Source organism: Mandrillus leucophaeus, unplaced genomic scaffold (genome assembly GCF_000951045.1).
Source record: "Mandrillus leucophaeus isolate KB7577 unplaced genomic scaffold, Mleu.le_1.0 Scaffold363, whole genome shotgun sequence".
Taxonomy (NCBI): Eukaryota; Metazoa; Chordata; class Mammalia; order Primates; family Cercopithecidae; genus Mandrillus; species Mandrillus leucophaeus.
In genome coordinates, this window is record NW_012103843.1 from 799,556 (window position 1) to 825,784 (window position 26,229).

Below are 26,229 nucleotides of genomic sequence, written 5' to 3' on the forward strand. Positions count from 1 at the left end.
GAGTCAGAACAAAATCCCTACGGCGATTAAAAGGACGACATGACAAATAGCCTTCATTAAACATGGTCTTTTATGCAGCCAATTTTCTTATTATTAGTTATTTGGTGACAACATGACATTTAAATGAGTAGCCAATGAGAGAATATTGAAGTAGGCTGTTTGTTACAGCACATTTCCTCTAACTCATACTTGCTGATAGGTAATTGGAACAGAAGAGAATGATGTCAGTATGAGATGGAAGTCACGTTAGTTCATGCATGACATTTTTCCCAGCGTGGTGTTTGCCCCACTGAGTAACAGGGTAGCTGAAGGGTAAGTAGAAGAATACACATCAGCACAGCAAACTGTCAAGGAATGAAATGCTGTAGAGACTCCAAAGCCCCAGTATTCTCTCTCTTGCCTTGCTCAGGCCGCATAGTCTCCTCAGAAATGCTTTCTCCACGGCTCTTCCCAATCTTTGGTTGTCCTATCCTTGCTCTCTGCAACATAGCAGTGTTAGCACTTCCTTACACCCCCTTCTGTGAAACTATGCCATCAGTTTTCTTTAAGATAAAGTGCTTTATGTACTGCAGTATTTCTTTACTTGGGAAGTTAACATGGCTATTAAACTGTGCTATTATTTTTATCAGGATTGTTACCAATTTTATTAAGGCCCTAGTTACAAAGTTGCATTGGTATTGAGTGGTCTGCCCCAGCTCTCCTCTTCCCATGGACCTCGGTGGTTTGGTGTGTGGTTTTGCAGAGTGTGAGAATGTTTCAGAAACAGTCATATACTGTGTTACAGCAGAAATGCCTGTTCTTAAAAAGAATGGGTGGGGACTAGATGTGAATCAGTGTGATTTGACTGTCTTCTTCCCAAGGTGAGTAGCTGGTATGTTTGAGTGGGTCTCGACTGCACTGACAAGGAAGGTGAGGGTATGGAGGACATTCCAAGCTGAAGGAACAGTGTGTACAAAGGCAAGTTCTTTGTGAGGATGGAACCCCAGAGGTGTTCATACTCCATGCATTGAAAATCCTCACATTCCCTCAGCGTGTGAAATATGTGATTAAGCATTCGGCTGTAGTTGAAAGAAAAAGAGACTTTGAAAGTGGAGGGAACAGTGGATGCAGGGGAGCAGAACCCCAGTTGGCGGGTCTCGGGAGAAGTGAAGCCTGCTATTCCTGGGAAGCATTGGGGTGGAGGAATCAGAGGACAGCAGATGCTGGCTCCACACCCTCACCTTCCCTGTCAGTGCAGTTGAGACTCACTCAAACACACCAGCCACTCACCTGGTGAAGAAGAAAGTCAGACTCATATTGATTCACATCTTGTCCCCACCTGTTCTTTTTAACCCATGTGGTCTCTCGACTAAAGGGTCAATACCAGAAGCACCCAGCTAGCTAAGTACCCACCTAGCCAGCCATTAGTGATTAACAAAAACATGAAGGGTGGCCATCTATATTAAGGGTAGAGAAGGAGAGGGGGTAAGGGAAGGTGGTTTCTGGCCATTGACCATTGACAGACCCCCAGCTGCTGTGTGGGACAGAAGTCACATGACTCAGATAGCAACACCCAGGCTCCCATCTTGTTCCGTCTCATCTGTGCCTGGGCAGGTGTACCTGTGCATAGGGGGACCACCTTCTGCAAGGTAGCTGGGGTGCGTGTTAGTTCTCAGAATAGTGCCACCTGTGTGTCCACTTCATAATGACATCAAGAAGATAGGCTTTGGGATCCTGCCCACACCCAGCTCCGGGGTGCTGCTGATGTATCCGGGCAGTCCCAGCCAGGATCCTGGGTTGCCTCCGTCACCTTCACAACCAGGGAGCCGGGAACCGGCCGTGAAGGCCAGTGAGAGGCGAATTTGGAAATGGGGAGCTTTCCTGGGGTACTGAAGGAGCAGCATCAAAATACTTGAAAAGAAAGAGAACTCTTTCTCGCTTGAGGCTTTTGAGGTGTGTTTCGTGTGTAACTCAAAGCCTTGGGAATCTGAGGCAGAAAGTCATTTAAGATTAACTTTTGGAATCCAGTGAATAAGACCCTATTCAAAGGAGAATTTAGCCGTGGGTTAATAAATACATCTAAATTGCAATGAAAATAAATCTTCAGCAGTCTTAGCCACTGATCCCGTAGTCACCATAGACAGTATAAGGAGCAGTGGCTATGGCAGGGGTAATGGAATAGATTTCAGGAAGTAACTCAGAGTGAGAGAAGCAGGGGCACCAGAACTCTAGTGACCAAGACATTCAAAGACAGGCAAGGAAACCTTCAAATGCAGGCAACTCATACTTCGACGGGACACCCTCCAGTGCTCTGAGATGGAGATTGCCTGCATTTCAGCGCCCTGTTCTGTGGCTGCAGCACCCTGCTGTATGCCCACTGCAAAGGCTGCTTGTCACATGTGCTGCCCAGCTCAACCCGGCCCCTGTGGTCGCTGTCCTGCCTCCCTGACTCCTGACGACGGCCCCACGCCCATGTCCACACCCTGGGTGTTTGCTGTGTAGGTTCCAGGCTTCTAGACCAGATGACTCAAGATGAGGCACCCGTGAGTCTCCACCCAGCACCTAATAAAACCACCCAATAAATGAGGGCTCAGCTCCTCCCCGGGTGAAGGCCAGAGTGCTCTGTTGACCAAGGAGAGGCCATGAAAGAATGGAGAGGGCTGGCTCTGGACAGAGCCTCATCCTCTGCGCTTATCATGGCTCACTGCCAAGTGCGAACACCTGGGTCCACGCCTCCGCATGCTGGGCCCTTGTGCACGCCTGCCTTCCTCGCTGGTGAGGAGGCGCATCTCAGCACTGCTTTTTGCCTCTAGAAGGGCACTGAGTGTGAATTCTGAAGAAGTGGCCAGGGCAGGGGACGTGTGTCAGGAAATGGCAAGCCCCCTGTCCTAGCTCAGCCAGATGGCCCACCTGTCTTCACCTGAGGCCAGGCCCACCCATGCTCTGAGATCATCTCTAGCCCAGGACGACGTATTTCCAAGGCAGCGTTGGCTCAGACTACATTGTCTGGGCTTCAGTTCTCATTCACGTGTCAGGAGTCTAGGCCGGGGAGCCGGGTGTTGGTGACCTTTCAGCTGGAAAGGCTCATGGGGCTGAATTACATCCCCAAACCCTCACAATTGCCCTGCGGAAGGGTGCCATCATCCTCCCTTTGTGCAGAAGATGCTGTGGCTCTGAAGGACCAGTCACTTCTCTGTCTAAACTCTGCCCTTTGTCTTGCCCCTTGCCACATCATTCATGTTCCCGGTAGGCCCCTCACACCTGCTCTTCAGCTTCCCAGGTTCTCAGCAGTTCCCACCTGGGGCCCCGCCCGCCGTTCCTCCACTGTCATTCAGCCTGCTTTAAATGTCTCAGGATGACTAATGTCACTGGGATGAGTTCTGGCCCTGGTCTTTGGCCCACCACACACTGCATGCCCTGGCAGTCAAATTCCTGACTTCTTTTTTTTTTTTTGAGCCAGTCCTGCCCATCAGGACCCAAGCTCCAGCACTAAAGTACAGCTGTCAGAGGTGGCCCTGCCAATAGCACGCTGTGTGTGGAAAACACCAGACGTTAAGCTGCCTGAGGAGAAATGGAAGGTGGCCCAGTTGGCCAGTCATTGCTTGTTAAAATGTATAGGTGTGCAGATATGAAAACACGGGGCTTGTTGCTGGTGACTCACGGGAGGGCACCGAACGTCATGCCTCCTGGTTATGTCTTGCCGCCGTGTTGAACCAGGACGGGGAATGATCCCATTCCTCAGGTATTCGTCTGGGAGACAGTAAAGGATTGCTTCCAGACAGGAAGGACGTCTGTCTTCCTAAAGAGTGTCTAGCCCAACTCTTGTTGAACTACTATCATTTCTTTCTGGTTCTCCGGTTCCAGATACACAGCCTGAGCTCCTCCTTCCTTCTCTGAGTCTCCCAGTTCCATGAGGACACACTGACGCAGTCCTAACTGCTGGCACTCACTGGCACTCCATCATTGTACGTGGGGGAGCACCCTGTCCTTCTGGCATTTCACCATCTTGAGCTGGTGACTAGTTCAAGCCCATTCTGTAGAGTGAACACATTTATTTAGGATGCCCTTGAAGTACTGTTAAACAAAGGAAGCTGAACTGGCTGACTTTTCTGCCCGGCATATGGAGAAGAAGGATTTGTTCTGGATGGTGCAGCTGTGACCTGCACTTCCTCTTCCATATACCTTGCCCTGCTAATACCATGTTGGAATTATTTCCTTAATTTCTAAAGCTGCATGTGCGGAAATGGCTTATATTTCCTGTTTTGATAAACTAATGGAACTTTACTGAGAACCTTGTTCCCGAATTGGCTTTCTTTTCTTTTGGCCTCTTTTTTGATTAAAATAATAATTCTAAAAGTCCGGCTTGACTGGACTTGTGTCAAAGACGAAGAATTGTATAGATTTTTTTTTTTTTGCCTTGAAATGATAACTTTTTAGCTTTTAAAAAGACGATAGCTTTTTAACAATAGGCAATGTTGATCTTGTATGTCACTTGGCGTGAGTTATTCAGTATTCCTCTGTGGAGGGAATTCGGGTTAGCTGCTGGGCACAACCCAGTTGTCAACTATCTGTAAATTCCCTTCAGAGGATGGCTCTTGTTGGCTGGAGGTAAATTGGCTTAAAAAGACTTCCTTGGACAAGAAGTTTCTTGGAACATGTAGAGGACAAAATATTCTTTGTTTTGGGACAGATGAGTTTTGTTCTTGCAACTTCATATAACTCCATTACTGCTCATTTTCTATGTGCAAGCTGAGAACAATCACCAGCATTTTTTTTTCATTCATCTACATGGCATCCACTTTAGACAATACTCATGTCTGTAGAGGGCTGGGTGCATTCCCATGGTTTGTTCCCTTGCTATACGTTGACAGTTTGCAGTGGTAGTAGAGAAATAGCTAGTCTCAAAGAGTTTACATTGTTTATATGTTTTGTTTTCTGGCATTCAGGTTGTCACTTAAACCTATTTTTTTAGTGTCCTAAATATAAGGACCAATCTGCCATGAAGAGGAGTGACCTTGGGCAGTTTTCTCCACGTTTGGAGATGGGGCCATTCCTCAGACACTCCGAGGAGGACCCTCTTTTCCCAGGTGGCAAAGGAAAGGCTCTCCCTCCGCCTGGTGGCACAGGATCCTGGTGAAGGCAACACGATACTCTCTTCTCACTGTCATTGGGTCACTCACAGAAGAGCCAGGGCAGCAACCGGGGGGGACCGGATGTCCTCTTAATCCTGCAGCTGCCATTCTTGATCTCTGCTCCAATTCCACTGAATCCCATTGATAAATGACGGTCTCTGCTGGCAGCCAGGGAGCCGGTGACTCCAAGCAAGAAATTCTCCACTCGATCTTGATAGGAGCCTGGTTCAAGAAACTAGAACCTGGTTTTCCTTAAAGGGTTCCATGACTTTTCTTCTTCCAGAGGTAAAAGACTCCCCAAGGAATGTAGATTGTGCATCTAGAGGGATTTGATGTCTGTGGTAAATCTATCCATGCAAACAGATGGATTTTCATATCTTCTTTTTTTTTTTTTTTTTTTTAATTGAGACTCAGTCTCACTCTGTCACCCAGGCTACAGTGCAGTAGCACGGTCTCGGCTCACTGAAATCTCCATTTCCCAGGTTGAAGTGATTCTTGTGTCTCAACCTCGTGAGTAGTTGGAATTACAAGCGTGAGCCACTGTGTCCAGCTAATTTTTGCATTTTTAGTAGAGACAGGGTTTCACCATGTTGGCCAGGCTGGTCTTGAACTCCTAACTTCAAGTGATCCACTGCCTAGGCTTCCCAGAGTGGTAGGGTTACAGGCGTGACCCACCACACGTGGCCCCGTTTTCACATCTTTCTAAATGTAATGATGGCGTCTTAAATAAGACTCCAAGGAAAAGAATTCCCATGTAAGAAGTCAACCAAGAAATCCCTCGCTCAAAGATTCCCATTCTGCACCTGGAAAAAATGTCTGTTGCTTTCCAATTGAGTAGAATGTAATCTAAGGCTTCTGGAAAACACATCTTATGCCTTTACATACACTGCCTACTGGCTCCTTAACATTTCCAATTCCTGTAGTTTTGAATTGGCATGGCAATGTTGGCTACCAGTTTCAGAAGAGGAAAAAGAAGAGCTCTAGAAGGATATTTTGAATTTTAAAAGAATAGAAAGAGAGAACTACATTTTTTTTTTTTTGCATTTGGAGGGATTAGAGGTTCAGCGACTGAGTCCTCAGGGCTCAGAGCCGCCCCAGATGCAGCACAGGTCTCAAAGGTCAAAGCAAGGTCCGAGGGCCATCACTTTTGTAGGACAGACAGGCCAGGGGTCCACTGAGTCATGGAACATGCTGAATCTGTAACAAATCCTACCTTCTATTGCACCCAGGGTGACAGTTCAGTGGTTTCCAGCTTTCTTGCTATCTCTAGACAAAGCCTGTTTTCACAATGCCCGTCCGACCACCCAGCGTAGGGCTTTGCAAACCTCAGTGTGCTAACCTGGAAGTCATGCTAGAAAGTAGGTTCTGCTCCAAGAAAGGTGGGGTGGGGCCTGCATGCCTCACTAGCTCCAGGGTGATGCTGATAGGGCCTGTCCACACAGCACGCTTGCCATGGCGGGGGCCAGCTGGGAGAGCAGCTGCCCTTCAGACAAGCACTCGTGACCTCTTTGACTTTGTGTCTAAGTCCCTGCCTCTGATCAGTATTCCTCTCTCTCTCCCTCTTATTCCCTCGCGTTTTATTTGTGGTGCGACTTCCAGGTAAATCTTCCTCAAACTCTCTGTCCAGTGTCTTCTTTGCTACCTGCTCTCTCTCCTGTTTCTTTCTTTCTTTCCTTTTATTTTTTCTTTTTGAGATAGGGTCTTGCTCTGTTGCCCAGCCTGGAGTGCAGTGGCACAATCTCAGCTCACTGCAACCTCCACCTCCCAGGCTCAAGCCATCTTCCCACCCTAGCCCTCCAAGCAGCTGGGACCACAGGCGTGCACCACCATACTCAGCTATTTTTTTTTTTTTTTTTTTGGTACAGACAGAGTTTTGCCTTGTTACCCAGGCTGGTCTTGAACCCCTGAGCTCAAGCGATCTGCCTGCCTTGGTCTCCCAAAGTGCTGGGATTACAGGCGTGAGCCCCCACACACAGCCTTCTCTCCTGCTTCTTTGCTGCCTGTGACTCTCTCTACCCTACTCCTCCCTTGACAGCATGGGTTTTGTCCCTATGAACTGGTGCAAGAATGGCCTGTCCTTCATCTCTTCCTTGCAGCTCAGAGACTTTCAAGTCTACTGTACTTCCTAGGTTTAAGCTGCTTTGGACTCTCTTATTTCCTAATATTTATAATTCACATTTATTTTCCATGACTATTCCTTTTGGTTCCACAACACTAAAGGTGTCAAGAGCTTACAATATCAGACTTAGCAGCCCCTTCCCTTTGTCTACAGTGCCTCTGCCAGCTTCTTTAATTCCTTTATCTTTCTTGAAGAAGCAGATAAGTCCAATGGGGTCTGGCCTCCAGGTTGGTGTGTGATGAGATCGTTGGCAAGGTTTGCTGAGAGAAGTCATGATTCATCCCTCTAGGCAAACTCCTTCCATGATTTGGAATTTAGGTCTGAAGTTTCCTGGCCATGCGCCTGGGAAGCCACTGAGCTGGCTGTCAGCTGAGTAGGGACTAAGGATGTTCAACTCTGGGTACCGAAAGCGGCACTAGATTGAAAGAGAGTTCTGAGCTGCAAGTTGGGGTGCACAGCAGTGTTGGAGCATCCTGAAAGTCATAGGAAGAATGGGCTTCAAGTCACTGCGGTCAGGATGGTCCTGATTCCCTGATGATGATCATGATGATGATGACGACGATGATGATGGCATGAAGTTGGTGCCCTCCCAGGCCTGGAGGTTAGGGGTAGCCAGTCTGTCTCTGCTTTCCAGCTGTGAGAGCTTCAGGCTGTCAGGCAGGGAGGTTGGCCTTTGGGGGTAGGCATAGAAGGGGTAGTGGAGCATAGCAGAGCTCTAGGGCACAGGCCTGAGCACAGCCAGTCCTCTCTGTGAACACGATAACACAATACTTAAGGACCCACACTGTTCCTTATTTGCTCTCTAACCATCCTCTTCTTCGCAGCTCTTACCAGAATTTAAATGATGTGGGTTTAGTTTGTTTACTTATTTCACCTTCTTGTCTACTTGGTCACCTGCCACAGGGCAGAAACAATGTCTAATCTGCCCCCTGCTGTATACCCAGAGCCCAGCACAGTGCATGGCTCAGAGGCAATTCACATCAGTGATCGTGAGTGAATGAATTTGTAAAGTGAAAGGTGGATGAAGGACCTCCCAGCCCCTTGCCCCTTGTCATGTTACTTTGGAATTGGGGATGTGAGGTGTCCTCTCACCGGTGTAGCTGAAGGAAGGTGCAGGATATGGTTCAGGTTCCTCGGTGGTCCCAAGTGCCCTGGGTAGGGAGGTTCTGTGTGCCTATGAGGAGGTAAGAGTCAGACATTCTCTCGGGAGTGGGGTGCCCCCACCAGCTTTCTCAGGCCTTCTGGAGAACTGGTCCCACCGGGCCTTGAGTCCTTTCCTGCCTTGGGGTGAAGGACACCCAGACAACCGCAGGAGTTTGGCCAGCAGGACTGAACGGCTGTAGCATGTCCCAAGAGCCGGGAGCACATTCCACACCTACAGTGGGAGCTGCAGGAGCCTCCTGGCCCTGGGAGCTTCAGAGGGGTCCGCAGCCAGGCACACCTGCAGGGGGTCTCAGTGAGAGCTAGACATTGGAATTGCTCTACGCAATTGCTGCCTTGGAAATTCAGACTTGAAATGAGAAATCAATGGAGGATTGAATTGATGTTTCTTTTATGAGTCTGTGATTGTTGTAAAAAGAGGCATGTCAAGTGCTTGGTGAGACCCATGAAGGATTCTCTAAAAAACACTGAGGCGAACCAGACCTTATAGGGAAAAACGGGCCTCATGGAGACTGAAGTTACAAACATGGACCAGGGCCAGTGTTTATCATGAAGGGGGTGAACAGAGATTTGAGGAGGGTGCAGAGCGGGAGGAAACTCATCATTTTTATTAAGGAGTTGACAAGAATAGGATCGCGTCTTGTCTTTGACTTGCGTTAAGCAGTAAAATGAAGGGATAGGCTGGAGGGCTGGGAGCAGGGTGGCGGCAGGTACGTGCAGTCAGTATGCCTCTGCTGGAGGGAGTGGCCAGGCCACAGACATGGGACCCCACATAGCAGTCCTCACACTCCTCATGTGAGGTCCTCAGGAAGGCATTTGTGTCTCGAGACTGTTTCAGAGACCCATATCTTCTCAGGGGAATGCCAAGGCTCAGGTCAGAGACTTGTTCAGTTTTTAAGAGACTGTCTGGAGCACACACCCTGCCCTAATAAGTCAATATTTCTGTTCCTCCTGGAGGCCTGACATTCCAAAGTGTGGTAGTTCGGGCTCTTGTAGATGTTGGAATTCCTAAGAGTCTCTCTGGAGGACAGGTAAGATGTCAGTGGGAACACACATACACACATGCACGTGCATGTGTGCGCACACGGCTAGCATGTCCATGGAAACTGCCTTGGCTTGGAATGAGCAGGGCTGCCTCTCAATGAGGTATTCCTTCCCTCACCATACAGCACCGGAGCCATCGCTATGTGTAGAGAAGTGTTACTGGGAGGTATCTTAGTCAGCCTACAAGCCCTAGTTCCAAAAGTAAGAGTGCATCATTCAGTTTTGAGGGGGTTGTGAATAACTTGCTACAACTAAATACAGTGAATATCCTCAACCTAGAATAAGGAGTCTGTTAGATCAATTTGAAACCATTAAAATCACTTCAACCTTTCATTTAGATAGAGGGATTTGGCAAGTGGCTTGAAAATCAAAATTAAAAATAGCATGGGAAACAGCAGATGGAGAATATGAGTTGATGCTTTACCCTGTAGACCCAGGAGGCCCACCTGCCCTTCCCAGACAACTGGCCAGTGAATTATTGGGTCAACTGAGGACCTCTGCCAAGCACCTGTCCATGCCTCCCTCGTGTGTGGTAAAAGGCATGAATGCAGCAGTCCATCTAGACTTGAGCTTTGGTGCTAAACTTTCTGGCTTAGTGTGGAGTTGGATTTCTAGAAATCACATATTCAAATCATAGGATTTATGAGCCCCATTACAGATAAACATTGAAGCCATTAAAAAATTGGCAAATACCTAGGATCCTATTTTAAGGGCATGAGAGGATTTTATATATGTTTACTTTTACACCATAAACTCCAGCTGCCTCATTACCTCACTCAAGACAAAAAGATAAAAAGATAACTGAAAAGAAATGTGAAAGGCTTTCAAGGTACTGTTTTCTCTAAAGGGTTTGGGACTTTCCAACTTTTGGGGTTTTTTTTTTAATGGTAGCGACTGATGCACCAGATACTATATTAGGTAAAGAATTATAAGAAGAACGTAAAAAAATGTGAAACTCTCAAATGAGACTTCTCTAGTAGAAAATTGTTAGTTAAAAGAAAAAAAGCAAAATTACCCATACAAAAGGAATGTGGTGTCATTGCTGGGACCCGAGGCCAACTCTGGCCAGGAGGTTTTGGGTCCGAAGCTTACGTGTCCTGCCCACCTGCCCTGGACTGTCCGGAAGACTCTGCTGGGCGGAAGTGGCAGAATGGGCCTGGCCATGCCACTTCACCTCTACATGGACATTCAGCTGGTGGCAGGAGTGGGGAAGGCTCCAGCAGACCTGCTATCACAAAAAAACTTACAGAGGGAGTCCCCAGGTGATAGTCCCGTTTAGTCATTGAGACTTAACTCAGAAGAGAGTGAAAAGGCTGTGGTAAAATACAATTTGCTTACATTGGAAAGGGTTCTGTCATCTGGTAAGTTTTACTTGCATGATAAGGTTTGAATCCGTGAACACCAGAAGCCAGCCTTGTGCAGGGTCCCTTGGGTATGACTGTGTGATAATGGGGAGGCTCCAGACAGGCTGACAAAGGCTGGCTGAGGGTGAAAAGGTAGATTAAGATTCACCTGTGAGACACTGCTCACCTGTGTGTGTGAGGGATGGCTGCAGTAGCTCACCTGTGTGTGGGGAGGGCTGCACTAGCTCACCTGTGTGTGGGGAGGGCTGCCCTAGCTCACCTGTGTGTGTGAGGGATGGCTGCAGTAGCTCACCTGTGTGTGGGGAGGGCTGCAGTAGCTCACCTGTGTGTGGGGGAGGGCTGCACTAGCTCACCTGTGTGTGGGGGGAGGGCTGCACTAGCTCACCTGTGTGTGGGGGTGAAGGGCTGTACTAGCTCACCTGTGTGTGGCGGGGAGGGCTGTACTAGCTCACCTGTGTGTGGGTGGGGGGAGGGCTGCACTAGCTCACCTGTGTGTGTGTGGGGGGAGGGCTGTACTAGCTCACCTGTGTGTGGGGGTGAAGGGCTGTACTAGCTCACCTGTGGGGGAGGGCTGTACTAGCTCACTTGTGTCGGAGGGGGGGAGAGCTACTCTAGCTCACCTGTGTGTGGGGGAGGGCTACTGTAGCTCACCTGTGTGGGGGTGGAGGGCTGCACTAGCTCACCTGTATAGCGGGGAGGGCAGCACTGGCTCACCTGTAGAATGAAGGTTGTACTAGCTCATCTGTCGGGAGAGGAGGCCTGCGCTGAGGCCCGGCTGATCAGAAAGGGGAGAAAAGAGGGTCACTCTGATTGCCATCATCTCAAAACGTTTAATACTGTCACAATCCGAAAGGAAGAGCTAAGGTGCTTATCCAGTAGCCCAATCTCCAAGTCCATCTTTGAACTGAATGTTGAGATCAAGGATCAGAAACACCTTTTTGCCCCATCGGGATTGTCCATCCAGGGAACTCCCTCCGTTTCCCACTGACTCACTTAGGGCTGTATCTGCTTCTCTGAGGAAACGCTCAGTGGGGTCACCCACTTGCCTGAATAGGTCCAGAGAAAAGCCTCTTCCCGGCATTCCTCCTCCTTTCTGAGCATAAGTATGTCTCACAGGGCGAAGGGGAAAGGAAGTGGACTTACTCTGCCAACGCCCCTCCGTTGAAGTCGAAAGTGGTATCAGTGGTGCAGGCGAGGGTTTGGCATCCCACCAGATGCACCTGCCAGTCCTGCCAGTCCCGCTTCCTCACACGGCCCTCCCTCTGATCACCATGATGTCTGTCCCGTGAGGGAGCCACCGTTTGCACCAACGCCACCTCCTCCCCTCCATGGTGGTCCACTCCTGCCCACCTCTCTGGGTTCCTCGCAAGCATTTTCTCCAGGCGCACGCTCCACATGTCCAGGCAGAAGGCAGAGCTGCTGCCCGTGCCCCGGAGTTTCTCATGCCTGCCACAGGCCTGCTCCTTCCTGATTCCTCTCTTCACATGGATCCGGATTCTGGGAGTGTTCTCCTGATGCTGGAGGTCCAGGACTTTGCTTGGCATCTGGCACTTAGTGGGCACTTTTTTTTTTTTTCCTGAGACAGTCTCGTTCTGTGGCCCAGACTGGAGTGCAGTGGCATGATCTCAACTCACTGCAACCTCCACCTCCCGAGTTCAAGCGATTTTCCTGCCTCAGCCTCCTAAGCTGAGAATACAGGTGCCTGCCACCATGTCCGGCTAATTTTTGTATTTTTAGTAGGGACGGGGTTTCACCATGTTGGCCAAGATGGTCTCGATCTCCTGACCTTGTGATCCGCCCGTCTTGGCCTCCCAAAGTGCTGGGATTACAGGCGTGAGCGACCACGCCCGGCCTAGTGGGCACTATTTAAAGGCTCATTGACCATAGACTATACAGCACCAAAGGTGAACCCTGGTCTCAACTGTGGACTCTGGTGGCGGTGATGCATGCGGACTCAGTGATTGTAACCAGTGCACAGGTTGGTTCCAACCTGTGCATCTTGGTGCAGGATGTCGATAGTGGGGAGCTTCGGAGGTGGGAGAGACAGAGGTATATTGGAAATCTCTGGACCTTACACTCGATTTTGCTGTGCACTGAAAACTGCTCTAAAAGTTAGTCTATTTTTTAATAAAGCCTTATTGAATGTTTGGAATGAATAGTTTCTAGAGTTGGAAGGAATCTCAACCGATGATATTTTAATACATGTCGTAGTTGGCAGTGTTTTAGGTAACTTTTCTTTGCCTTGTGTTTTACTGTTGCAGGGTGTGAAGAAGTTTGATGTGCCGTGCGGAGGAAGAGATTGCAGCGGGGGCTGCCAGTGCTACCCTGAGAAAGGTGGACGTGTAAGTCACAGCATTGCAATAAGTAATATTATCTTCCTCATACAGTCATGCCTCGCTTAATGACGGGGATACCTTCTGGGACACATGTGGCTGGGCAATTTCGTCATTGCTTGAATATCCTGGAGAGTACTCACACAAACCTAGGTGGTGTGGCCTACTACACATACAGGCTATGTGATGGAACCTGTCACTCCTAGGCTACAAACCTACACGTAGGCAATTGCAACACAGTAGTGTTTGTATATCTAAATGCAGAAAAGGCACAGTAAAAAGATTTAAAATGGGACTCCTGTATAGGGCGCTTACCACGAACAGAGCTTGCGGGACTTAGAAACTGCTCTGTCTGCATCAGGGAGTGAGGGGCGCGTGGATGTGAAGGCCTGGGGCGTGACTGGCACCACTGTAGCCTCCGTAAACGCTGGATCTTAGGCGGCCCTAAACTTACGTTTTCAGTATTTTTCTTTCTTCAGTAATAAATTAACCTTAGTTTACTATAACCTTTTTACTTTACAAACTGTTAAACTTTTTAAACTTTTTGACTCTTTTTGTATAACACTTAGCTTAAAACACACATTGTACAGCTGTACAAACGTGTTTCCTTTTTCTGTGTTCTTATTCAATGATTTTTCTATTCAATTTTTTTTTGTTTACTTTTTATACTTTTTTGTTAAAAACAAAGAAACAGACGTGGGAGCTGAGGCCTACACAGGCTCAGGATGATCACTGTCACTGTCTTCCACCTCCACATCTTGTCCCACCAGAAGGTCTTCCGGGTAGTAACGCGCATGGAACCGTCTTCCCCTCTGGGAACAATGCCTTCTTCTGGATTCTTCCTGAAGCATCTGCCGAGGCTATTTTACACTTAGCATATAAATGGGAGTATACTCCAAAATAACGATAAAAGGTAGAGTATAGTAAATGCAGAAACCAGGGACACAGTTGCTTCTCACCAGGTGTCACACACTGCATGTAACTGCATGTCCACACTCTGATGCAGCCAGGAACACAGTAGGTTTGTCCACACCAGCACCGCCACAAACATGTGAGTCATGCGTTGGGCAGATCTGGTGTCATCTTAGGGCACCACTGTCTTCAGTGCAGTCTGTTGTTGACCAAAAAGTCGTGATGCGCTGCCTAATTGTACTTCCATGGGAAATGGGAGTGTCTTAAATTGCCTGATTAAGTCATTGCATACTTTGCTAAGAAATTTAATACAATTGTATTCTCTTCCACTAGAACAAACAATAATATAACGCAAAATTGGGTCAATGTATACCACTTTCCTACAAAATTGAGAACAATTTTAATTTTCACAAGCATCTTTTCTTTCGTTCATTGTTCATTGTAAGTACATATGTGTGTTTGCATGTGTGTTTATATGTACATATGTAAAGCAATGATGTTTTATACTTTTACATAAGCAAAAATGTCATAAAAATATTCTGTAAAGAAAAACGTAATTAGTTGCATTTATACTGCAATATAGTTATACAAACTAGAGGGTACTGGCAGTTGTATCATTGCTAACAATTCTCACTTTGAAAATACTCATTCCCTGAATGTCTTTTATGTGGTCCATCTGATAGATAAGTAAGAGGAAAAAAGGGTACCCCAAATTATCACCATTACATCATTACAGAATTTGAAATATTGCCCTAATATTGGATTTAGTATGTTCAGTCAAAGTGATTTGTCTCTGATTCTGTTGCCTTTAAAACTGATGCCTTTAAAACTGAGTCTTGGTGTTACGTGGTTTAAAAATTATTATTCATATGTGCACGTTTAAGTCCATCTTGCATCTGCGAAGGTGTAGGGAGTAGCATTTTGTTGTATGACACAGTCTCCTTGCCTTTGTTCCCTGGACTCATGCATCTGCCCTAGGACTCATGCTTGTCTACACCTTCGTTTGGCAAATGCCAGGTTGTCAAGGCAACTGGAAACCCTTCCCTGCATTGCCCTGTTGTTGTTGGAATCAGAAATTATAACAGCCCTTGGGTGTCCAAATGAGTTTCCCCAAGTTGAATCCTGAAGTCAGTTTCTAACGTAGCCGTTCCCCATCCTTACCTGCCAGGAGGAACGACCCTCTGCTGGAGCTTGGCCGCCGGGGCTGGGGTGCGACGCCGCTGCCTCCTCTCCTGTGTCCGCTCGACAAAATCAAGCAGCCACAGTTCGTGATAGGGAACCTCTTTATAAATGCTGTCATCCTATTTGCTGACCTGTGACCGATCATTATTTCACTGTCAAAAATCACAACTGAGGAGGCTTCCTGCCCCTTGGATCAAGGCTCCCGTCTCTCCACCTGCTGTGTTCATCATTAGTTGCAATTCTCAAAGCAGTTATTTTTGTTTTGGTTAAGCATTCCTCTGCCTGCAGTGGGGACTTTATGGTTTAGAAATTGCTGGTTGAAGATCATTTATCAGCACTTAACAAGGCTAAATAATTTTTAAGTTTATGGAAGCCATTTCACGAGATGTAAAATTCCCCCGGGTCCCATGCTATAGATTTTCGCAACGATGCTTCTGCTGCAGTGATGAGAATGCCTGACTGCAGACTCTCCACCCCGCAGCCCTTGACTGACTCAGCCTTATATGGGCATGGATAGAATTGGTGGTATACACGTATCTGCGAGACTAGCTGTGTGGGATGGAGTTACTGTCTAGCGGGACTCTGCATTCTTCTCCATGTCATCAGACAAACAGAACCCAAACAAACTGAGTAGAGGTGACCGGGTCTGTTCCTTTTCACTTTCTGTGATTATTTAATGCAGAATCAACATAGTAACATTTTCCATAATGCCTTTAGGAGAATTTTACTCTTCAGCAAACATAGCTAGTTCAGATTATTTCAATATATAATGGCATCTGCATAGCAGTGTACTGTTACGTGATGCCAGAGGTTTTTTCAATGAGCTTATTAAGAGGGAATTTCTAAGGATCCCCAAGGCTCTGTGATTTCGTGAAGTCACAGTGCAGGCATTGAGACCTTTTTCTTTCCCAGTGTCCCTAATGAAGGAAACACCTTGAGTCTCTTTCTGTAGTTTGCCAAGTAAAATGAAAAATCGACACCTTCTGGTTAATGTGATTAACATGAGTAATCCAGAACTCTGTGTGTGCTTGGCTTTCCGCTGGTTATTCAGACGGGTTATCAACACTCATCCAATTAGGCTGTGATTGGCAGCTGTGTGAAGGCTTGCACAAAAGACAGAGGCAAACGATACCCCTGCCCCGGGGCCTGGACTGTGGGATCCACTGTGCACGCGCAGCGCTCACGCGGCCTGAAATCTGGTTGTACCTGTACCTCTGGGTACTGCGTAATGCTTGACACTGTCGTTTCACTGGGCCGAGACCCATGCTGCCAAGGGACCACACAGAGCCAGTCACTGGGGTGTGTTAACAATCAGCACACAGGCTGCCCTGTTAATTCAGGTGAGACCCTGGACATTCACCAATAAAGCGATAGAAATGGCTGATGATAAAAGGTAAGAAAGAGATCAGTGATGCCATTTATCATTTTCTACAGAGTATATTCCTGGAGATAGTCTCCTGTATGTTACAGGAGATATTTACCCTCAGGACTGTTGCATCTATTGTATTAAAACATTTTTAAGATAGAGTATCTATTTCAAGACTACAAATCCAGTGCATGTGGCTTAACTATTTTTTAATTAACAGATTTTCCCAAATGCGTTCTTGCAGAAGCAGAGCTCTGTCTGCCCTACGTTTGCATTGATAGTATTTTTTTGAAGTAAGATAATACATAAAAATAGCAGCTGGACAGAGCTTGCTGTTGAAAGGGCTGTGCGCATAGTTTGTTCTTTCCCACAGCTTCCCCTGGGGTGACTCCCGTCTCTTTTCCCTGTGGTGCTACTGTAACAGCCCTGGAAATGCCTGGCTGCAGACTCGCCACGCCCCAGCCCTTGGCTAGCTCAGCCTTTTATGGGCATGGTACCCCAGCTCATCTGTGCATCACCATGGTGACAGCCAACATCGGAAGTTGTACGTCACTGGATAACTTTTGGACACTAAGCAGAAATCACAAGCATACTATGGATTCCAGTTCCAAATGGATTCTCATGTGACCAGTGAATGAGCTTTGGGTCAAATTTATGGAGTTTTGTTCTCTATCCTTGGGCGATGAGTGATGCACTCTCCTAGCAGGGAGAGAATTGCTTCCCGGACAGAACCACCCAGTCCCATAGATAATTCCAGCAAGCCACAGAGTTGAGGCTTGAAGAGGCAAGGCGGGAGCTGTGTTCCAGCTGCTGGGCACGGCCCACTTCCCCTCCCTGGGCAGAGCTGGGAGGAGCTGAGCCAGGAGCCAACCCATGTCCTGTAGTTCACATAGGAGCACACTGACTTCAGGAGGGAAATGGCTTCTGCAAATCTCACACCCAGATTGTGGTAGAGTCCAAAACAAAACTCAAGTCTGGGGACTTAGACAAATTCTTTTTCCAGCATAATCGTCTTTTGTGTCCGTACTCCTCTTCCCATGTGTCAGCCTAGAAGAGTGAGGCTCTCCGGGGTGCAGGGAAGAACACAGGCAGCATGAGAAGGGAGTTTCCCCCCGTTATGCAAGAGTTATGCTTCCCTAGTTAACTCTCTTAACCACCTCTTCAGTTGTTTTGTGAATTAAAAAAAATAACTTTAACAAATGATCAGGACTTTATTGTTATGTGAGGGTCTGTATTTCAAATAATCTCTAGTAAGTATATTGGAATAATTATAAATTATAAGTTCTGATTCATTGGCACTGCATGTTCTCAGATTTACCCCTCCACTGAATACCAGGCAATCATCCAGACAAGGCTGCCCACCCCTAGCACCTTCCACTGCAGCCCTCCCAGGCTCAAACAATTCTCCTGCCTCAGACCCTCAAGTAGCTGGGACTGCAGCCATGCACCACCACACCCGGTTAATTTTTGTATTTTTTTTTTTTGTAGAGATGGGATTTTGCCATATTGCCCAGTCTGGTCTTGAACTCCTAAGTTCAGGCAATCCGCCCACCTCAGCCTCCCAAACTGCTGGGATTACAGGTGTGAGCCACCACACCCAGCCTTCTTTTTCTATTCTCTTTTCAGTTTTCTTTCTTTATACAGCATGGAGATGGAAGGCAGTTGAATGGAAAGCATCAAAGTTAGTTTCAGTTACAGAATTTCTAATAGAGTTATCAGCACCATGCACTGTAAAGGTTAATAGTATAGAAAGCAGTAGAGGGGCAGGTAGGAAATCGGAGTCAACAGAGAAGACGACTTTGCTTTGCTTGTTAACTCACCTAGAAGATTGTAAAAGTCTTGGATTTTTCCAAGTAAAGTTAATTTTAGTTCATTATTTCAATAACTTAGCCAGGTTCCTGTTCCCCCCAAACATCTGATTTTTGACCATAAACTCTGATCAGATAGATTGTTTTAATTTTTTTAAGGACATCGACCTTCACAGGGTACCTCCTGTGTCCTAATGCACTTGGGTATTCCAGAAACGAGTAAATGTGAAGACTGGTTGGATAACTCCAACTTGTTGGGAACTAGGGAGATGGGCAGATGGCTCTGCCGCACGACAACAGGGAAAAGAGAACCCACGTTGTCAGCCCCTGAACTACTGAGTGTAGGTCCCGACATCACTCAGCATGCATCCAAGCAGGACCCACAGTGCCCCCTGTGGCCTGGCAGCTGCAGCTGAGAGCCTGGAGACCATGCTTCCGGAAGGTTGCAATTGACAAGCTCGCTCAAGTAAGCAGCGGCTGAGTGTGCAGGGCAACAAGTTGTGTTTAGTGAGTACATTTTTTCATGTGACTGAGAGTTTCCCACAGTCTATGGGTCCCTGGACTTGGGTCAAATAATCCTTAGCCTCACCAGATTTCTTAAATTCAACAATGTAAATCAAAGTAAAAGAAACCAGAGAGAAACTGAGCAGAAAAAGCCGCCAAGAGAAGAGGGAATGGGTGCTCGGAGTGGGATGGAGGCAGATAATGAGAAGCCAAGAAAATTCCTTGTCTTTGGCTCTTGCTGTCAGCTCAGAGGGGTCATCTCGAGATGAAAAAAAAAATGAGCTCCCAGCCTCCGGGAAGGAAAGGAGAGGATGCCCCACACAGATATGAAGCAAAGCCATTAGCAAGATATTCCCTCTAAGGAGAGCAGTGGTCTTGCCAACGGCATCTTCTATTGTGTATTGCCAATCATAAACCTTACCCTTCTGTGTAGAGAGCCAGGATTTTAAAATAAAACCCCAAGGAGAGAATTGCAAGGCCCGGGCAGCAGTGGTGCTTTCATGTGGGTGTTCCCGTGGCTGGAGGGGTTCTGAAATTTTTGTATTTTTAGTAGAGATGGGGTTTCACCTGTTGGCCAGGCTGGTCTCAAACTTCTGACCTCAGGCGAGCCACCCGCCTCGGCCTCCCAAAGTGCTGAGATTACAGGCGTGAGCCACCGCACCCAGCCTCTGTCTTAGTTCTTTGAAGATGTGTGCCTGTGTGGAATAAAAACGTCAGTGCTGTATCAGACCTCTTTGCAAACCACCTGCAGTTTTTCCAGACAGAAACTTTTTAATGGTGCGCCCAGCATCCTTAGCAAAAGAAATCTCCAGCATTTTACACGCTGCACAGAAAGGGCAAGAAATTAGTCAGACATAGCAGAAACACTACTTGGCTTCCAGGCTTTTATAGACCTGTCTGCACATAGCTCTCACTCACTTTCAGAACCACGCAGTTATTTTTAGTGTGGCTTTGGAGCAAAGGTGGCCTGGCTCATCCAGCACTGCAGGGGCTGCAGCAACTGGTGCTGCAGCAACTGGGTCTGTGGGTGAGCTCCAGACTGGCCCATTTTCTATCACATCCTCAATGGTGTTATAATGGTTCTTTTGACATAAAATATTTATCATATGGGGTGGGATGGCGAGTGGAGGAGGGGCCAGAAATTTGTAATTGCTTCTCTCTTCATCAGGTGCATAATTAACTCAATTCTACGACAGTTTATTAAGTCCCACTTCAAGAAAATGGTTAAATCTCAATGGAAAGAAAGAGCCGCATTATGTTCTGAAGCTCCAAGTTTCAGAAAATATTCTTTTTGTAAATATTTAAGCCCAGTAGGTCACCCATCTTGGTCTTACTTTCCTGAAACCCTGACTTTATATTGTATTTTCTTTTCATCCAGGATTTACTGTCTAGAATAGTCTTACACATTTTCTATGAGTTTCCTGGCTCTCCACTCTCCCCAGATCCTCCCTCTACCCCTGGCTGCAAACTCACAGAGATTGGATGTTCAGTATGGTAACTGCTAGGCACATTCAGCTATTTCAATTTCAGTTCTAATTAATTAAAATGAAATGAAATTTAAAATTCAGTTCTTCCGTTCACTAGCCACACCTCAAGTACTCGCATAGCCACAGCTCCAGAAGATGACTGCTCTGTTTACTTCTGTATTCCTGGGGCCTACGTGGGGCCTGACACATGATAGATATACACTAAATATTTGTTGAATGAATACATATTGTTTTTAAATTTTAGTAGCCAACTGTGGCAATGCATAATCCACTGCCTGTGTTAGGGGCCAAGTTTCCTGTCTTTCAAGGCATTTTCTCTCTTTTTTTTTTTTTTTTTTTTTGAGACGGAGTTTTGCTCTTGTTGCCTGGGCTGGAGTGCAGTGGTGCCATCTCGGGTCACTGCAACCTCCACCTCCTGGGTTCAAGTCATTCTTCTGCCTCAGCCTCCCGAGTAGCTGGGATTACAGGCATGCGCCACCATACCCGGCTAATTTTGTATTTTTAGTAGAGATGGGGTTTCTCCATGTTAGCCAAGATGGTCTCGAACTCCTGACCTCGGGTGATTCGCCTGCCTCCGTCTCCCAAAGTGCTGGGATTACAGGCGTGAACCACTGTTCCTGGCCTGGCATTTTCTTTAATTAGAACTATATCCTCATTGAATGGAGCACCAAAGTATGAACCTCAAGACTTTGTCACAAAGGGCTCTGTGACCTTGGGTAGGACACATGACTTCTTTAAATGAGTCTCCTGAGGGCTTCTCACCTTGCTCAAATGGGCCTTCCAGAGCTTTGCACACTCCTCACCCTATCCTTCTCTCTGCACCTCCCCTTTCTCCACGCATACCCTTGGCTCTCCAAGAGTCACCCTGGCCCCCTTGCAGCCCCTGCTGCTGGGGCCTCCTTCCCGATTCATTGACTCTTCCCTTCTCTTGGATCAGTGCCTTACATGCAGTAGCTGATAGAAAATACATATTTGAGTGTTGAAGGAATGTAAAACTCCATTGCTAAAAGGAAGCTAGGACCTTTCTTAGGATGGAGGACATGAAAGAAAATGCCACTTCCGAAGCTGAACACTCCATCAGATTGACAGGTTAGCTGAGATCAGATAATAATAGCTATTTCATGTCTTGGTTAAACACCTCACACAGACTCCAAAGAACTGTTGATAAACTAGAGTAAAAGGAATTCACAGTTGCATTCTTATAAACCAAACGAAAACGCTGACTTTCGAAATCCTTCTTTCTGACCATCTGATGGAAAGTTTTGACAAGTATAGCACTGAATCATTTCCCCCTCTCTGTTAGAGAAGAAATGGCAATCTTCAAAGACCATCGTTTTGTTTTCTTGGCTTCCAATTCATTCTTAGTAAACAATTGCAGGATTTCTAAAAGACCAGACCATAGTAGTTACCTGACATGAGATGCTTTCTAAAACCTACTTTGAATAGAAATGTTTTCTCTGAATCTGTCTTCCCTCATGCAGCAGGAAGAATGTCTAAAGCTATGGTACCTTCGTGGAGAAACAGCGTCCACAGTCAGTCTTCCCAGTGGGGTTTGTGTCAGCGGTCCTTTAGAGGTGGTCTATACAAGAGTCTAAACGTTCCTGTCTGTAAACAGTCTTCTACGAGACTGCTTTAATAATAAAGAGAAAACCACTAGATTGTTTTGCAACATGTTGAAATTACGGTGGTTGTTTTCTTCTGGAAACAGTAAAATAATAGCCAAGGGGAGAAAATGGCAGAAATGATCAAACCAAGGAACTGTACGCACATTTTCCTCACTGCGGGGCCTTTGAATTTGCCACCTAAATGCGGCACGCAGTGGGTACGCCAGGAAGGAGGAACCCCAGGGAGGAGGAAATGGGGGTCCCTTCATCTCTGCTTTATTTTGTCCATCATTAAATCAGAAGGACATGGTTAGTGTCCTTCATCCTCGAACGGTGAAGATGCTGCGTACATTGTGTATTACTATCATTGGCATTAGGGTAAATGAACATATAATAAGTGTATTTTTAAATGAAACTGTCATTTCAAAATGTCCTTCGGAAACTGGTCAACCTGAGGCCCTGAGCTGCCTGCACTTCTGAGCCCTCTGGCATCTCACCCAAATTTGTTCATTGTGGTGTAGACAACTGAAGCGCTCAAGGCGTCCAAGGTCTGACTCACCTGGGAAGGACAAAGCGGGTCTTCCAAAGGCCACATGTCCCCACCGATTAGAAAGATTAAAACACCCCTGTCCCTTTCCTTTCTGTGTCCAGCCTAGAAGTTTGCATTCTAGGAGAATGGCAGCAGCCGGACACCTCCCAGGAACCCGATGCCAGCCCCGTATCGATGGCAGCTTCCTGCGAAGCCACTGTGAGCACGTGAAAAATCCCCGCCGTAGGAACAAAAGTTTTTGTGTCTAAAACACTGTTAGGGTGAATAACTCTTAGAGGTTTGGAACCAGAAATAAAGAAAAAGAAAAAGAACAAAATAAAATGGAAGTAATTAATGTTGGGTAAATAATATCTTTGGCCTAACAAGTTCTTGGCTCCATTGTCAGCATCCGTGTTTTCTATTAAATTGTTGTCTTTGTGAGGCATTATTACAGTTCTTCCTCTTAAAGTCTGTTTTGAATAAAGCAACTGAAGGTTGGATGAATTCTATAGTGAGGGTGATCTCTCTCTAATGAAAATTAAAGTTGTGGCATGTCTTAGTTCTGCATGGTAGTAATTATTTTTAAGAAAATGCACTTTAGGTGGTGATTTTGGCATTGTAAAAGTCTTATGGAAATAAGAGATGTATGTCAAGAGAACCTTACTATCAAAATCAGTTTTGTGCATTGCACCCATGCGTAGCATCTGTCAATGAAACCAGCCTTTCTCAGATTTGGTGAAAGGAATATTGCCATGGTCTTTAAGGACTGATGAGTTTCCACTAATTTAGAGCAAAATTAACAGAATCCTATGAGTCTGGAGGAAGCAGTTCGCTTTGGTTTGTGTCGCTTTTAGCATACTACTCATTTCAACCCCGCTTAAAGAAGTGGCAGATCTTATACCCTCAGGCAGCTGGGATATGCCAGCCACAGAGGGCAAGATCCATAAATCTTTAACAGATTTTACTGTGCATGTCCACAGCCCCAACCGACCATACCGTTGCAACCTGAAAGAAAGAGAGGATTGAATAAGCAGTCCAGAAAATTCAAGCAAAACTCTGAAACAGGAAGCCAGGCTTCCTGCACTCGAAGGCCTTGGGGTAAATTCCTCATCATTTAGCACCTGAAATTTTACAAATATTTGGCCTTTTCTTAGAAGAATGATGAATTATCGGTCTAGAACATTGACTCGTCTTCTCCCAGCCCCGTGTTCAGGAAGGACAGAAGAATGCATTGGAGACCAATGAATATCCACTCTGTTCTAAGGACTCCAGGGAGAGAAATTGGACAGACTTTACTGGTAACTTAATGAAAGACGAAAAAGGCGTAGGTTTAAATATATCCAGAGTAAAATTCACAAAGGCCTCAAGTCATTAAAAGTTTTACGTATCCAACTCCCAAAAGTTGAACTAAGAAAGTTCCTCTTCTTCAAAATAAGGTTTTACTTAGAGACTTTCAGTCCCACTTAAAACTTCAAAGCAATAAGCTTCATTTCACAGCTCCACTAAATGAAACCTAATGGTAGACATGCCTTTGACTAGACATAAAGTAAGCATGCTTTCTAGAGAAAATAAATAGAAAGAGAGGAGGTTTCTTTCTATTTCCGTATCAGTTTCACCTCTTTCTAGAAATGATTGCTTGTCTGGACAGCATGTCATGAGTTTGTTTTCACTGTAAAGAGTGAAGGGGAGAGATGACCGGGGAGTGATACCCAGCTGCTCATCTTCAAGGATTGTGTAGGAGTTGAGCGGACGAGGTTTCACTGCAGAAAGCCAGTATTGTCAAGAAGCATCCTGAGAACATGTATAATCTCTGCAAATGATAGAATAGTTATATTAGTGCCCTAATGTATTATATTTAAGCTATTTTTCTAATTCCCAATCAACTAAGGCCAAAGAAAAGGGGGGCTGAGCTAAATAATAGCATTAAGATGTTTAATGTGAAATCCAAGAACTCTAAAATAATGCAATTAGGCCAGGCGCAGTGGCTCACGCCTATAATCCCAGCACTTTGGGAGGCCGAGGCGAGCAGATCACGAGGTCAAGAGATGGAGACTGTCTTGGCCAACATGGTGAAACCAGGTATTTACTAAAAATACAAAAAAAAAAAAAAAAAAAAAATCAGCTGGGCGTGGTGGCGCATGCCTGTAATCCCAGCAACTTGAGCGGTTGAGGCAGGAGAATCACTTGAACTCAGGAGTTGGAGGTTGCAGTGAGCCAAGATCACGCCACTGCACTCCAGCCTGGTGACAGAGCGAGACTCTGTCTCAATAAATAAATAAATGAATAAGTAATGCAATTAGAGTTACAGTGTGGCCATTCAGGTTGACCATTCCTAATCCAAAAATCCAAAATCTGAAGGGCTGCAAAATCAGAACCCTTTTGAGCTCCGACGTGACGCTCAAAGGTCATCTCGTTGGAGCATTTTGGATTTCAGATTTTTCAGTTTAGAGTTGCTCAACCAGTAAGTATATGCAGATGTTTCAAAATTCAAAAAACTCCCAAATCCAAAACACTTCTGGTCCCAAGCATGTCAGATAAGGAGCACTCACTTTCTGATGAGCTTCAATCATTGTGATTAAAATCTCACACCATTCATAGAGAGCACTGTTAACACTACAGGCAAGAGCACTATTAACGCTACGGGCAAGAGCACTAACGCTACAGGCAAGAGCACTATTAACACTACAGGCAAGAGCACCACTAACACGACAGGCAAGAGCACTACTAACGCGCTACAGGCAAGAGCACTATTAACGCTACAGGCAAGAGCACTATTAACGCTACGGGCAAGAGCACTACTAACACTACAGGCAAGAGCACTATTAACGCTACGGGCAAGAGCACTATTAACACTACAGGCAAGCACTATTAATGCTACAGGCAAGAGCACTGTTAACGCTACGGGCAACAGCACTGTTAACGCTACGGGCAAGAGCACTATTAATGCTACGAGCAAGAGCACTATTAACGCTACGGGCAAGAGCACTAACGCTACAGGCAACAGCACTATTAACGCTACGGGCAACAGCACTATTAACGCTACGGGCAAGAGCACTGTTAACGCTACGGGCAAGAGCACTATTAACGCTACAGGCAAGAGCACTAACGCTACGGGCAAGAGCACTATTAACACTACAGGCAACAGCACTAACGCTACGGGCAACAGCACTATTAACACTACAGGCAACAGCACTATTAACGCTACGGGCAACAGCACTGTTAACGCTACAGGCAAGAGCACTATTAACACTACGGGCAACAGCACTGTTAACGCTACGGGAAAGAGCACTATTAATGCTATGGGCAAGAGCACTGTTAACACTGGACAAGTGGTGCTTCCAACCAGAATGCCCATCAGCAGCACTCAACAGCTGGCACCGTGGCATAGGCTATGGTTAATAAAATTGTAACGTAGGAAAATTTTAGCTTTCACACATGCCTGCTTCTCTTCAGAAATCCCACCCTTCCCGCCCTACCTTACAAATATGCACTAACTCAGATACCTCAATGATACTCGGATGACTCCAGCCAGCCTCACCCCAAAGCTCCCCATCGCACAGATGAGCCTTCTCTCCCATCATCTACCCACCAGCCCTCAGTCCAACCCTACTTTCTTCAATTCATTGATCGCAGCACAGCGTAGGGAAGAACATGATTTATTTAATCTTTTCCATCCTAAAGTATTAATTATCAATAGCTGCAATA

General features: G+C 46.3%; 1 protein-coding gene across 1 annotated transcript in view; it reads left to right on the forward strand.

The window, feature by feature from the left end:
• Nucleotides 1–26,229, forward strand: part of COL4A2 (collagen, type IV, alpha 2) — a 220,499-nt gene that overhangs the window by 37,611 nt on the left and 156,659 nt on the right. The window contains exon 4 of the mRNA XM_011989799.1: nt 13,061–13,141. Coding sequence (XP_011845189.1) covers nt 13,061–13,141 — 81 coding nt within the window. The remainder of the gene's footprint in view (nt 1–13,060; nt 13,142–26,229) is intronic.